At 45.8% G+C, this 13,613-nt stretch overlaps 1 protein-coding gene across 4 annotated transcripts in view; it reads right to left on the reverse strand.

The window, feature by feature from the left end:
• The window catches only part of LOC137375964 (organic cation/carnitine transporter 2-like), a 123,100-nt gene that overhangs the window by 49,975 nt on the left and 59,512 nt on the right, over positions 1-13,613 (reverse strand). For 3 of the 4 annotated variants that reach the window (XM_068043767.1, XM_068043769.1, XM_068043768.1), the window contains exon 5: positions 10,336-10,462. The exons of the other annotated variant lie outside the window; for it this stretch is intronic. In XM_068043767.1, coding sequence (XP_067899868.1) covers positions 10,336-10,462 — 127 coding nt within the window. The remainder of the gene's footprint in view (positions 1-10,335; positions 10,463-13,613) is intronic. 4 annotated transcript variants of the gene reach the window in all.

The raw sequence follows: 13,613 nt of genomic DNA on the forward strand, positions 1-13,613 counted from the left end.
GGAGGAGGAGGAGGGAGAGGCCGAGTCAGACTGAGGACAGACACGGCAATGTTCCGCTGGGCGAAGATGCTGGTCCTCGGGTGTCACAAACAAGGAGGATCTTACTTGAGAACCAGCAGATAAGTTTATTGGAGTTCCGTGAGGCCCTGAGGAGCCATGGGCAGGCAATGGAGGAGTCCATGCAGCACATGTGCTCTGTCATGTCTCAGGGTTTCAACTGCATGAGCTCCTCCATTGAGAGATTGGGCAACCTCTTGGAGAGCCATAAGCAGCACCACTCTGAGTGGGTGCAGGAGCAGTACGCTGACGTGCACAGAATGATTGAGACTCTCTTGTAACATAGATCACTCAGTGTTGCTGATGGCGCTGAGATGTTCGGAGTAGATGTCAGCTGCATCACAGTCGGTGGCCACATCCAGCATCCAAGGGTGCCAGGAAAGGGCTGAGATGGTCGAAGTGGCAGATGAAGGGGCCACCCACAGGGGCACCAGTGCCACCCTTCAGCCCCTCGCCCCCTCTGACTTGGGAGGCATCTGTGGGCCAAGACCCTGTGACAGAGGCTGCCCCTGCAATGATGCAGACGTGGCAGCCTATGAAGGATCCCCACAGGCACCTCCAAGATGAGGATGGAAGCTACAGGCATCTTAGCCGGAGGCAGAGACTAGGAAGCAGGCTACCTCCATCTCATCCTCTGCCATGGGGTGGGGCAGCACCCCATAGAAGTGGTAGGGAAAGAAAGATGCCATGCCAATGATTTCACTTAATGGGTCACCTGGGTGCTGTTTTCCACATTTGTCTGCTCTCTTGTTTTCATTACACTATCACTTGTTTATGTTATCAATCTAACATGTGTGTTTTTGATATTTTATGTTAGGGCCACACTGATTCAGCAGCGTTTCACCTGATCACCTCGGGGCCCTTTTGACCGATGATCCCAGATATTTCATGCTAAAAGGGGGATAGAGTTTTGTAGGGTTGGTGTGGGGGCCATGGGGCCCTGGGATTGCTCTACTTCCATGATTTGTGATGTTGGAGAATGTTGGCGGTGGAAGCCTCATTCTCTATGGTCATGGCTGGCAATGGGACTTCAGAGATATGGGTCATCACAGAATGATAGCTCTCCATGCTGTAAGGTGAGTTGTGGGATCATCAGTCATAAGGGCTTGGAGGTGATCAGGTGAAATGCTGCTGAATCAGTATGGCCCTAGCGACCATGCCAGCCTGCAGTTCACCCTGAGGTCTGGGATGGTATCACCAGGCATCCTCTCATGTCTGGGCTCTGGACACGTCTGGAGTGATCCCTTCCTCCTCCTCTTCCCCCTCTTCCCAGCCCTCCTCTGAGGTGGAGTGGCATTCCAGTTCCTCCTCCTCATCCATCTCCAGACCTCTTTGTCTGTGCAAGACACGAGACACACTGGCTGGCTCAGGAGGGCACCACCTGACCGGTCAAGGCAACAGAAGTGCTTCTTCAAGGTGCCATTGGTCTGTTCAATGCAGGTTTGTGTTAGCGTATGGCTCTGGTTATAGCGCTCCTCTCCATCCATGTCTGGGTAGTGGACGGGTTTTAGGAACCATCACTTTAGGGAATAACCCTTATCTCCCAGTAGCCACCCCTGGAGTCTGGATTTGGGCCTGAAGAGGTGCGGCATTCGGGGGGTCACGCAGGATAAAGAAGTCATGACAGCTGCCCGGGAACTGGGCGCAGACCTACAAGAATCACTTCTTATGGTCACAGACCAGCTGGACAGTCAATGACCAGCCCCTTCTGTTCAGGAATCTGACTGGCAGGTCTGTCTGTGCCTTGATGCCCACGTAGGTACAATCAATGACCCCCTGGACCTGAGGGAATCCATTGATGGCAGCAAAGCCCAAATTCACCTCTGTCAAAGGGATGTATTCCCCCACCCTCCTGAATATGGCATCTTTGACCTGCCAAATGGCATGATGAGCTGCTGACTTGGAGATGCCACATAGGTTCGCAGCTGATCTCTGGAACGACTCAGTTGCATAAAAATTCAGGGGGACTGTGACCATGATGGCTGCAGGTAAGGGACTGCCATGGGAGCTACAAGGACTCAGGTCATTGTGGATAAGAGCACAAATGTCCATGATAATCTGCCTGGATAGGTGCAGCCTCCGACGGCACTGGTGCTCTGTCATTTGCAGGTAGCTGACTCTTGGGAAGTAGACCCTGTTGCGATATTGCTTTAGCAATGTAGATACTCCACACAGAATCACAGGAAGTGATATCAGTCAGCATGTGATCAACTATTTGGAGTTGAGCAGGGCACCTAGTCACAGGTGTCAGACAGAGCTCTCTTGTAAATGTGTTACCATACAAGTATAAAGAATCCCCAGTTTTTGACCACTCAATTTAAGATTATTTGGTTCCATATTGCTACATAAAAGCAATAATGCAAGATGATGGCCTTGGTGAGATTGACGGCATCGGTGACAGTGTTTGGTTTCTGAACAATCAAACCCCCATTGACATCACGACAGTGTGTGGTCTCTGAAGCAGCACACCATTCACGATGTGGCTACAGCACTCACGGGAACCAGCCATCACGGCAGAACATCGAGACCAGTGATCTCTCCCATTGTCTCTGGCATGGAAAGGGCAGCACAACTATTTCTTGGTGGCGATTTGGCACGGGTAAGTTTAATGACCTTCCATAAAGTGGGTGCTCAAGACACAGTGAGTACACAAAGGGGATTGTTCACATCGACTGTGGCCAGAAGAAAAACAGCAGAAATTGGGCTGAATTGTGCTCAGAGACCACAAGCATGTTCAGTTCTCGTCGAGGCTGTGGATCGGCATTGCCATGATGCGCCGGGTTTTTTCCTGTTGTTAGCGCTTCGTGGGCGAGGCCTCCCCGATAGCAGGCAGAAAGCCCAAGCTGCAGGTACAGGTTCTGGACATGGCCAAATCTCAACGCTGCAGACAGTGGACCTGCAAGTTTTATTTTCCCTCCAGGGAACGGCCCGAGAAAAAAGCAAAGCAGTGGAGGCTGCAATTTAAGGGGAAATACTCCAACAGCATTTTTGACACTGGGAGCTCGGCACCACATCCACTAAATATCATTCCATGAACTGGAAAGCTCAAGACTTCCTCCACGATTTTCAACTTCTTAAACAAAGGGCTGGATTTTAACAGCCCGCCACTGATCCTGACGGCGAGCTAAAAAAATAGTGGCCCACACGTGTGGGCCACACGCCAGAGAGCTGCGGTGATCTCACATGCGGCAGCTCATTTAAGCAGCTGGGACGGCCCGCGCCCCCCCCCCACCAAACTCATGAAGGGGCCAGGCAATCCGTCCCTGGCAATGGCTTCAGCTGCTTATGTGCAGGTGCTGACGCCATTTCTAAAGGGTAGACAGCCCTGAGAGTCAGTTTGAACTTTTAAAGATACACCCCCCAAAATTTATTAAATTAGTTTCTAACGCCCCTTTCCCAACCCCCCACAATACCAATTACAATAACTATTTGCCATTCCCCCACCAAAACACTTACCTTTTAATTCTGACCTTCTCCCGCATCCCAGATTGCACAAAGTTTAAAGTTCACCCCATCCCACCATCCCCTTTACCCATTACATTTATTTGACCCCGCCCCACCCCACCTCGCACTGAAAATCTTTACTCCTCCCCCCACTCCACTATTGTCACGCAGGCTTTCCCCGGACGGGGGAACTGCAGGTGTGAGAGTGGTGGCTGCCACACCGGAGATGGTGGCGGCTTGGAAGGTTCAAGGTAAGTTTATTTAAATTTATGTAAGTCATTACTTTAAATATTGAAATCCAGGTCCTGTCGCGCAATGGTGGCTGGGGGAGGTGGGGGGGGTGGTGCTGCCACAGAGCCTCGCCACCCCTGGGATAATTGGGCCTGGGTCTCCCGGCGTCGACCATCATGGTGGACCACTGCTGGTACGATCTTCTGGCCCCTGCCCGCTACAGAGCCCAACATTGAGGGCTTGGTAAAACCAAGCTCAAAGAATGGAGTTGTGGTCTTTTGGATTTGGCTGTCATGGAGTTGGAAAAACAAGTGGTCATGATAAAATTAGCAATCGGTAATGATGGGCTACACCGGATTAACACCTCGGGACTTTCTGAAGGAGCCAACAAGACGATGGTCTATGTTAGAGGATCAGCTCAAGGTCAGGATTAATTTCAGGATTCACCGCCTAGTGCTGATGACAGACAGGCAGCAATAAAGAGAGACGATTGACCAGTTCATAAGCAGGTGCCAGGAGAAGGGCAAACTCTGACTTCTCAGAGGTAGAATTATCAGAGCGTTTTATGGAGTTGGTAATTGTGTCATCCTCGATAGAAGATTTTCAGAAAGTGTTACTGGTGTTGAAAGTCTCCTAAGAGAAGGCAAGCAGGCAATGCAGATGGGTGCTTGGTGCTACAGCTGTAGGTTGTTAATTGTCTGATTATTTGAAGGTGAAGGGGGTTAACTGGGATTTTAGTTGAGCACTTAAAAGCAGACAATCACTGGGACTCAAAGAGTCATAGAGTTATACAGCACAGAAATAGGCCCTTCGGCCCATCGTGTCTGTGCCGGCCTTCAAGCACCTATCTATTCCCATCCCATTTTCTAGCACTTGGTATGCTATGCTATGGTATGCTATGGTGTTTCAAGTGCTCATCTAAATACTTCTTAAATGTTGTGAGGGTTCCTGATTCTACCAACCCTTCAGGCAGTGTGGTCCAGATTCCAACCACCCTCTGGGTGAAATTTTTTTTCCTCAAATCCCCTCTAATCCTCCTGCTCCTTACCTTAAATCTATGCCCCCTGGTTATTGACCCCTCTGCGAAGGGAAAAAGTTTCTTCCTATCTATCCTATCAATGCTCCTCATAATTTTGTATACCTCAATCAGGTCCCATGGAAACATAGAAAATAGGAGCAGGAGTAGGCCATTTGGCCCTCTGAGCCTGCTCCACCATTCATTATGATCATGGCTGATCATCCAGCATAGTAGCCTGTTCCTGCTTTTGCCCCATACCCTTTGATCCCTTTAGACCCAAGAGCTATATCTAACTCCTTCTTGAAAACATACAATGTTTTGGCCTCAACTGCTTTCTGTGGTAGTGAATTCCACAGGCTCACCACTCTCTGGGTGAAGAAATTTCTCCTCATCTCAGTCCTGAAGGGTTTTCCCTGTATCCTTAGACTATGACTCCTGGTTCTAGACTCCCCAGCCATCAGGAACATCCTTCCTGCATCTACCCTGTCAAGTCCTGTTAGAATTTTATAGGTTTCTATCAGATCCCCCCTCACTCTTCTGAACTCCAGTGAATTTAATCCTAACTGACTCAATCTCTCTTCATACGTCAGTCCCACCATCCCAGGAATCAGTCTGGTAAACCTTCGCTGCACTCCCTCTATAGCGAGAACATCCTTTCTCTGATAAGGAGACCAAAACTGCACACAATATTCCAGGTGTGGCCTCACCAAGGCCTTGTATAATTGCAGCAAGACATCCCTGCTCCTGTACTCGAATCCTCTCGCTATGAAAGCCAACATAACGTTTGCCTTTTTTACCGCCTGTTGCACCTGCATGCTTACCTTCAGCGACTGGTGTATGAGAACACCCAGGTCTCGCTGTAAATTCCCCACTCTCCGTTTACAGCCGTTCAGATAGCAATCTGCCTTCCTGTTTTTGCTACCAAAGTGAATAACCTCACATTTATCCACATTATACTGCATCTGCTATGCATTAGTCCACTCACTGAACTTGTCCAAATCACCCTGAAGCCTCTCTGCATCCTCCTCACAATTCACCCTCCCGCCCAGTTTTGTGTCATCTGCAAAACTGGAGATATTGCATTTATTTCCCTCATTTAATCATTAATGTATATTGTGAATAGCTGGGGTCCTAGCACCAATCCCTGCGGTACCCCACTAGTCACTGTCTGCCATTTAGAAAAAGATCCGTTTACCCCTAGTCTTTTTTCCCTGTCCGCCAACCAATTTTCTATCCATCGCAATACACTACCCCCAATTCCATGCGCTTTAATTTTACACGCTAATCTCTTACATGGAACTTTGTCGAAAGCCTTCTGAAAGTCCAAAAAAACCACATCCACTGGCTCTCCCTCATCAACTCTACTAGTTACATCCTCCAAGAATTCTAGTAGATTTGTCAAGCATGATTTCCCTTTTTTAAATCCATGCTGACTCTGCCCGATTCTACCACTGTTCTCTAAGTGCTCGGCTATAAAATCTTTGATAATGGACTCTTGAATTTTCCCCACTTCCGACGTCAGGCTGACTGGTCTATAATTCCCTGCTTTGTCTCTACCTCCCTTTTTAAATAGTGGGGTTACATTAGCAACCCTCCAATCTGTAGGAACTGTTCCAGAGTCTATAGAATCTTGGAAGATGACCACCAATGCATCCACTATTTCTCAGGCCACTTCCTTAAGTACCCCCCTCAGCCTTCTCTGCTCTAAGGAAAACAACCCTAGCCTATCTAGTCTATCTTCACAGCTGAAATGCTCCAGCCCAGGCAACATCCTCTTCAACCTCTCCAGGTCAATCACTTCCTTGCTATAGCATGGTGCCAAGAACTGTACAAAGTACTCCAGCTGTGGCCTAACTAGCATTTTATACAGCTCCATCATAACCCCTCTGCTGTAATATTCTATGCCTCAGCTAATAAAGGCAAGTATCCCAAGGGAGAGGTGGTGGCATAGTGGTATTGTCACTGGACTAGTAACCCCACAGACCCGGGTATTGCTCTGGGGACATGGGTTCGAATCCCACCACAGCAGAAGGTGGAATTTGAATTCAATTAAATCTGGAATTTAAAGCTAGTCTAACGATGGCCATGAAACCATTGTCAATTGTTGTAAAAACCCATCTGGTTCACTAATGTCCATTAGGGAAGGAAATCTGCTGTCCTTACCTGGTCTGGCCTACATGTGACTCCAGACCCACAGCAATGTGGTTAACTCTTACATGCACTTGAAATGGCATGGCAAGCCACTCAGTTCAAGGGCAATTAGGGATGGGCAATAAAAGCAGGCCTGGCCTGTGAAGCCCACATCCCATGAATGAATAAAAAAAAAGCCTTTCTATCTACCTGTGCTGCTGCCTTCAGTGATCGATGGACAAGTACACCAAGGTCCGTCTATACTTCCTAGGGTCCTACCAACCATTTTATATTCCCTTGCCTTGTTAGTTCTCCCAAAATGCATCACCACACACTTCTCAGGTTTAAATTCCATTTGCCACAGCTCCGCCCATCTTACCAGCCCATCTATATCGTCCTGTGATCTAAGGATTTCCTCTTCACTATTTACGTTAACACCAATTTTCATGTCATCTACAAACTTACTGATCATACCTCCTATATTCACGTCTAAATCAGAAATGTACACTACAAACAGCCAGGGTCTCAGCACCGATCCCTGCGGTACACCACTGGTCACAGGCTTCCACTTGCAAAAACAACCCTCAACCATCACCCTCTGTCTCCCGCCACTAAGCCAATTTTGGATCCAAATTGCCCAGGATCCCATAGGCTCTTACCTTCTTAACCAATCTTCCACGCGGGACCTTATCGAAAGCCTTACTGAAGTCCATGTAGTTTACATCAACTGCTTTCCCCTCATCTACACATCTAGTCACCTCCTCGAAAAATTCAATCAAGTTTGCTAGACACTATCTCCCCCTGACAAAGCCATGCTCACTATCCGTGATTAATCCCTGCCTCTTCAAGTGGAGATTAATCCTGTCCCTCAGATTTTTTTCCAATAGTTTCTTTACCACTGATGTTAGACTCACCGGCCTGTAATTACCTGGTTTATCCCTGCTACCCTTCTTGAATAATGGTACCACATTTGCTGTCCTCCAGTCCTCTGGTACCTCTCCTGTGGCCAGAGAGAATTTGAAAAGTTGTTTGAGAGCCCCTGCCAACTCCTCCCTTGCCTCACATAACAGCCTGGGATACATCACTTCTGGGCCTGGGGATTTATCCACTTTTAGGCCCGCTAAAACAGCTAATACTTCCTCCCTTTCAATGCTAATATGTTCAAGTACATCACAATCTCCCTCCCTGATCGCTACACCTACATCGTCCTACTCCATAGTGAACACTGATGAAAAGTAATCATTCAAAACCTCACCTATGTCCTCCGGCTCCACACACAGATTGCCACTTTGGTCCCTAATGGGCCCCACTCTTTCCTTGGTTATCCTCTTGCCCTTATGTACTTATAAAACGCCTTTGGATTTTCCTTTATCTTGCCTGCCAGTGTTTGGGGGAGGGAATTGTTTGAAGAGCTGCATGTTTGTAATACTTTTATTCTGCACAATAAATGTGAAACTGAGTAAATATAGGCTCCAGTCTTATCCTTCTATAACAATCTTTCTGGAGTTGAACATGGTAGCAGAGGATGGCTGCCTGAAGCTGAAAGTTGGAAAATAAGAAATTTTTTTGGGATAGAAAACTAAAGTCTCAAAGGTTATTGTGAAAACATGGCAGAAAGCAGGTGCAAATTGTCAGGGTATGATTACCCTCCGGTGTTTTCGGAGTCTGAACCATATGACCAGTGGAAGAATGAAGTGGATATGTGGACACTGATTACATCTCTACCAAAAAGGAAACAAGGTATGGCCTAGACGTTGTCACTTCTTACCAAAAGTTAAATCAGAAGTAAAGTGTTTTCTGAACTGGATGCTCGTCAGTTAGATACTGATGAAGGGTTGGATCTACTGTTAGGATTTTTGGATGAAATTTACAAGAAAGTTTACCTATTGAATGTGTATGAGGCAAGGTCAGACTTTGATAGATTTCCAAAATCAGGTAGTTATTCAATGGAGGAGTAAATCGTGGACTTTAACAGACTGCATTAAAGATTGAGGAAATTCAGTTTGGAGACCCCTGGTTCAGTGCTAGCTTTTAAATTGCTAGATTGTGCTAGGGTGTCACATATGGACAGGCTCCTGGTTCAAGCTGGGGTTCGGTTCTTGGATAAAGACTCCCTGTTGGACCAAATGTGCATGCCCTGGCATGGTCAGTTCATGCGAAGAATTCACTTCAGATAGTTGGAGGATATAGTCCCTATCAATTGGTCTATGGGCAGAATCCCAAATTGCCTTCTGTACTGTGTGATGATCCTCCTGCTGTAGAAGGTACTACAATTAGTTCCATTTTTTCTACACCTTTGAATGCTTTACATGCAGGGAGACGGGCTTTCAAGGCTGAGGTCTCAGAAAATTCGTAGAACTCTGAGGCCTTGTATAAGGCCATCTGAGGAGGAATTTAGTTCAGGAGATATGGTCTATCATAAAAGAGAGAACCATAGGAAATGGAAGGGCCCTGGTAAGATAATCGGTCGGGATGATAAACAGTAGTTATCAAGCATGGAAATCAAATTGTTAAGGTTCATTCTTCACGATTAATCGGTGTTGATTACAAAATCTCAGAATCTGAGCAGCTGATGGAGGGAAAAGAGGCACCTTGTACCTTGAATACACATGTGTTTTGTGATGAAGTCCTGAGGCACAGGTAGATCAAGAGTTGGATAGTAATGTAACGGATCATAATGCTCAAGAAAGAGCTATCGCATCCAAAGGCCAATTGCCTCGTGCAGCTACTTGGGTGACAGATATTCCAGAGGGGTCTGGTAAATGGAGGGATGTAACAACTGTGGGACAGACTTGAATATCTACAGGCAAATTTAAATATTAGTTAAATGTTTAAGATGATGGCCAAGAAGCCAGAGCCATGGACTGGCAGAATGGGGTGAAAGTGTGGAGGGTAAGAAAGTGCAGTGCGGGTTTTGATCGTGGGTCAGGGAGTGACTCTTGCATAAGGAAGCGATAACGTACTGGAGAAAGAGCCTCCGTTGAAGTGTGAGGGAGATCTTCTAGCAGTGGTTCTGAAAGACATCAAAGTGCTAACAGAGACCATAGTATTAACAGATTCCACAATGAAATGAAGAATAGAGAGCAGTCTTGGAATAGAACTAGAAGCAGAAGTTCTCATGACCATGAAGTTTTAGTGGCTGCCAATAAACCTGAGGATAAACTAATAAGAGAAGCAAAACATAAGGAATTAGAGAGTTGGAGAGAGTTTGGAGTCTATTCTGAGGTACCAGATAGGAGACAGCCGGCCTTGTCACATAGATGGATTTGTACTGAAAGAGTCCTTCCCGATGGAACTTAAAAGGCTAAAGCGAGGTTAGTTGTGAGGGGTTTTGAAGAGCGACTGGGTGATACCGATGTTAGAGTGGACTCTCCCACAACTGGAAAAGTAATCTTGAAAATCTTTTTGGCTCTTTTGGCCACACAGGAAGCAAAAGCAATATTGTGTTCCAATACCTCAAGATCATTGAAGAGCACCTCTGGTGGAGTGACACCATTTCTCTTTGCAATGTGTCGGAGTATTGCTTCAGCCTCCTGTACCCTTCCCTTTAACAGCAGCCAGCGTGGAGACTCAGGAATAAACCTGGGAGTAAAAGAGTTATTTTAAAAGAGCACCAAGATTGTACAAAGGACTTGTGACGTTACTATTAATTTTAAAATACTCTTTCATCAATGATATTAACATATTTGAATGTAGGAGTGGATTCAGAAACAACAATGGCCTGGGATGGTGCGAATTGTATTTAACATGAATTTTGACAGGCTTACCGAAATACGTGGATCACGTGCACCACGGTGCAAGTTTTGGACACACTCTCACTATGACATTGTGTGTGGGGCAGGGAGACTTGACGAGGAATAATAAACGAGGAGGATGCAGTGGGGTGGTGAGAGGTGCTGATGTGGTTCAGTAAGTAAAAACAATCAGAATCAGGTAATGGAGCAGCAAGAAATAGATGATAATATTGTTGAAGAAAACAATTTACCAAGGGGGGCATGGAATAGAAGAATAATATCCAATGGATTGATATAAAGAAGTGAAAGACCGGTGAAGTAAGAGATAGCTTAAGAGATAGACAAAAAATTGAGAAAATGAATCATATTAAAAAGATAATAGTTTAAAAGGCATGCATTACAATGCATAGAATGTAAGAAATAAAGTTGAGGAACTGGAAGCCATTGCTTTACAGGAAGATCTGGACAATAGCATTAACGGAAACCTAGCTGCAAACTGGTCAAGAATGAAAAAAAAAAGTGTCAGGGCATAATGGGGGTTAAATATATCCCCTTATGTCATTTGTATTTAGAAATCTGTCAATTGCTGTATTAAACATACTCAATAACTGAGCTCCCATAGCCCTATGGGGTAGAGAATTCCAAAGATTCACAACCCTCTGGGTAAATAAATTTCTCCTTATCTCTGTCCTAAGTGGCTACCCCCTTATTTTGAAATTGTGTCCCCTGGTTCGAGACTCCCCAACCAGGGGAACCATCTTAGCTCCATCTACTCTGTCTATCCATTTAAGTATTTTGTAGTTTCAATGAGATCGCCTCTCATTCTTCTAAACTGTAGTGAATACAGGTCTAGTTTCCCCAATCTCTCTTCATAGGACAGTCCCGCCATCCCAGGAACAAGTCTGGCAAACCTTTGTTGCACTCCATCTATGGCAATAATATCCTTCCTTAGGTAAGGGGACCAAAACTGCACACAGTACTCCAGGTCCGGTCTAACCAAGGTTCTACACAATTGAAGCAAGACTTCACTACTCCTGTACTCAAATCCTCTTGCAATAAAGGTGTAACAGCCCAACAACCAATTTTATCTGCAGCACCTGTGGAAGAGTCTGCCACTGTAGAATTGGCCTTTATAGCCACTCCAGGCGCTGCATCACAAACCACTGACCACCTCCAGGCACTTACCCATCATCTCTCGAGACAAGGAGGCAAAGAAGAAGAAAGGCTAACACACCATTAGTCTTCCCAATTGCTTGCTGCACCTGCACGTTAGCTTTCAGTGACTTATTGACAAGGACACCCAGGTCCCTTTGCACATCTGCACTTTCTTATCTCTTACCACTTAAGAAATACTCTGCAAATCTATTCCTCCTACCAAAGTGGATAACCTCATATTTTTCCACATTATATTCCATCTGCCACATTCTTGATCAGAAATTAAACCCTGATATTCTGTTAGATAAATGCACTGGCTCTGTGATTGGCAGCATTTAGTGACCAGTGCAAAGAATCACATTTGTACTTTTGTTTTCAGAAAGGCTCAATTATTGGTTTGAGCAATTGACAACACTCACCAAATATATTTACCATCATGATCCCAGGGTACCGGTTAATACACAGCAGGTATTGCATCTCTTGTGGATACAGGTTCCATGAATAATAAAATTCTACTTGTGGGTCATTGCAATGCAATTTTGGAAAAAAAACTTTTGTCTGATAAAAATTCTGTTGGAAGCACCTGCTACAGCAACTTTTTTACATAACTTAAGTTTTTCTTTTATTTTAAAGAATTAGCATATTACCCTTTATATTCTTATTTCTCTTTTGAAGAGATACACCAGCAAAGTCATCACTATGCTAAAACTGACCCTATGTGTGAGGGCATTGGTTTGGTATCTCCAAAAGCTGGTGAGGTCTACCATGTGCTCCGAGATGTCAGCCCCAAAGCAGTACTTCAACCAAAAATGTGGCCCAATACTCTTGCAAGACCAGTGTGCTGCAGGACCAGTAGGCATATTGTCATAGGCTACTGTGTAGAAACAGTGCTCCATAAATTGTCAAGAGACCTAAAGATTGGTTGGGGAAATGCTCTGAAATATGCCTTAAAAAGTGGTTTTAGCTTTAAAGTTGACGACACCAAATGGAGCGCAGTTTACTGTACTGAATGCTGGGAAATGGGTTTTAGCTAATCCACATGCTCAGCTAGTCCAAATTATCACCCAGGCTTTTAGACATGGTGGCCGCAAAACTCGACTCCATTGTGCCACTGGTGCCACTGCTATGGAAGCCCAGAATTACAAAAATGTTGGCTGCACCTCTTCTGGAATGTCCGCCATGGCTGTGGTGGAGTAATGTGTTATTGGAGGAGTTTGGAAAAGTTTTTGGATTCATGAGGATTTAGACAAAGCGGTCCATGGAGTTGCAAGGCCTGTCAGCAGAAAACCTTCTTTTAGCAATGGGGGTTATAGTTGCAGTTCATCTTGGGCTGCAACAAGGACATGGAGCACAAGCAGCAGAGAGGGGAAGCTGTGTGCAGAGGGGGATGGAGGTGGGCTGTCAAAGAAGGCCATATTTACCAAGGGTCTTCAGAGAAGAACACTTCTCCTACCTCCACCTCAGTAAGGAGCAATATCTTACATGGTTTCATTTGCAAAGGAGGTGGTCACTGAACTGTGCCACCTCCTACAACTGAATCTACAGCCACAGAAACAGGGCGAGGATGATATTGTCAGTGGCTGTGAAGGTCATATGACTTTGCCATGCTAGCGGGATTCCCAATGGGGCAGGGTGCCATCGACTGCATGCACGTGGCTCTGCGGCACCACATATTAATGGGGAGTTGTACTGCAACCATAAGGGCAACCACTCCATGAATGCGCAGTTGATTTGCAGCCATGGACAGAACTTCCTGCTGTTGAATACCAGCTTTCCAGGCTGCAGCCACAATGCATTTATCCTTCACCATTCAGCCAAACCTGCCACCTTCCGACCACCATGAC

This window comes from Heterodontus francisci, chromosome 12 (assembly GCF_036365525.1).
Source record: "Heterodontus francisci isolate sHetFra1 chromosome 12, sHetFra1.hap1, whole genome shotgun sequence".
Taxonomy (NCBI): Eukaryota; Metazoa; Chordata; class Chondrichthyes; order Heterodontiformes; family Heterodontidae; genus Heterodontus; species Heterodontus francisci.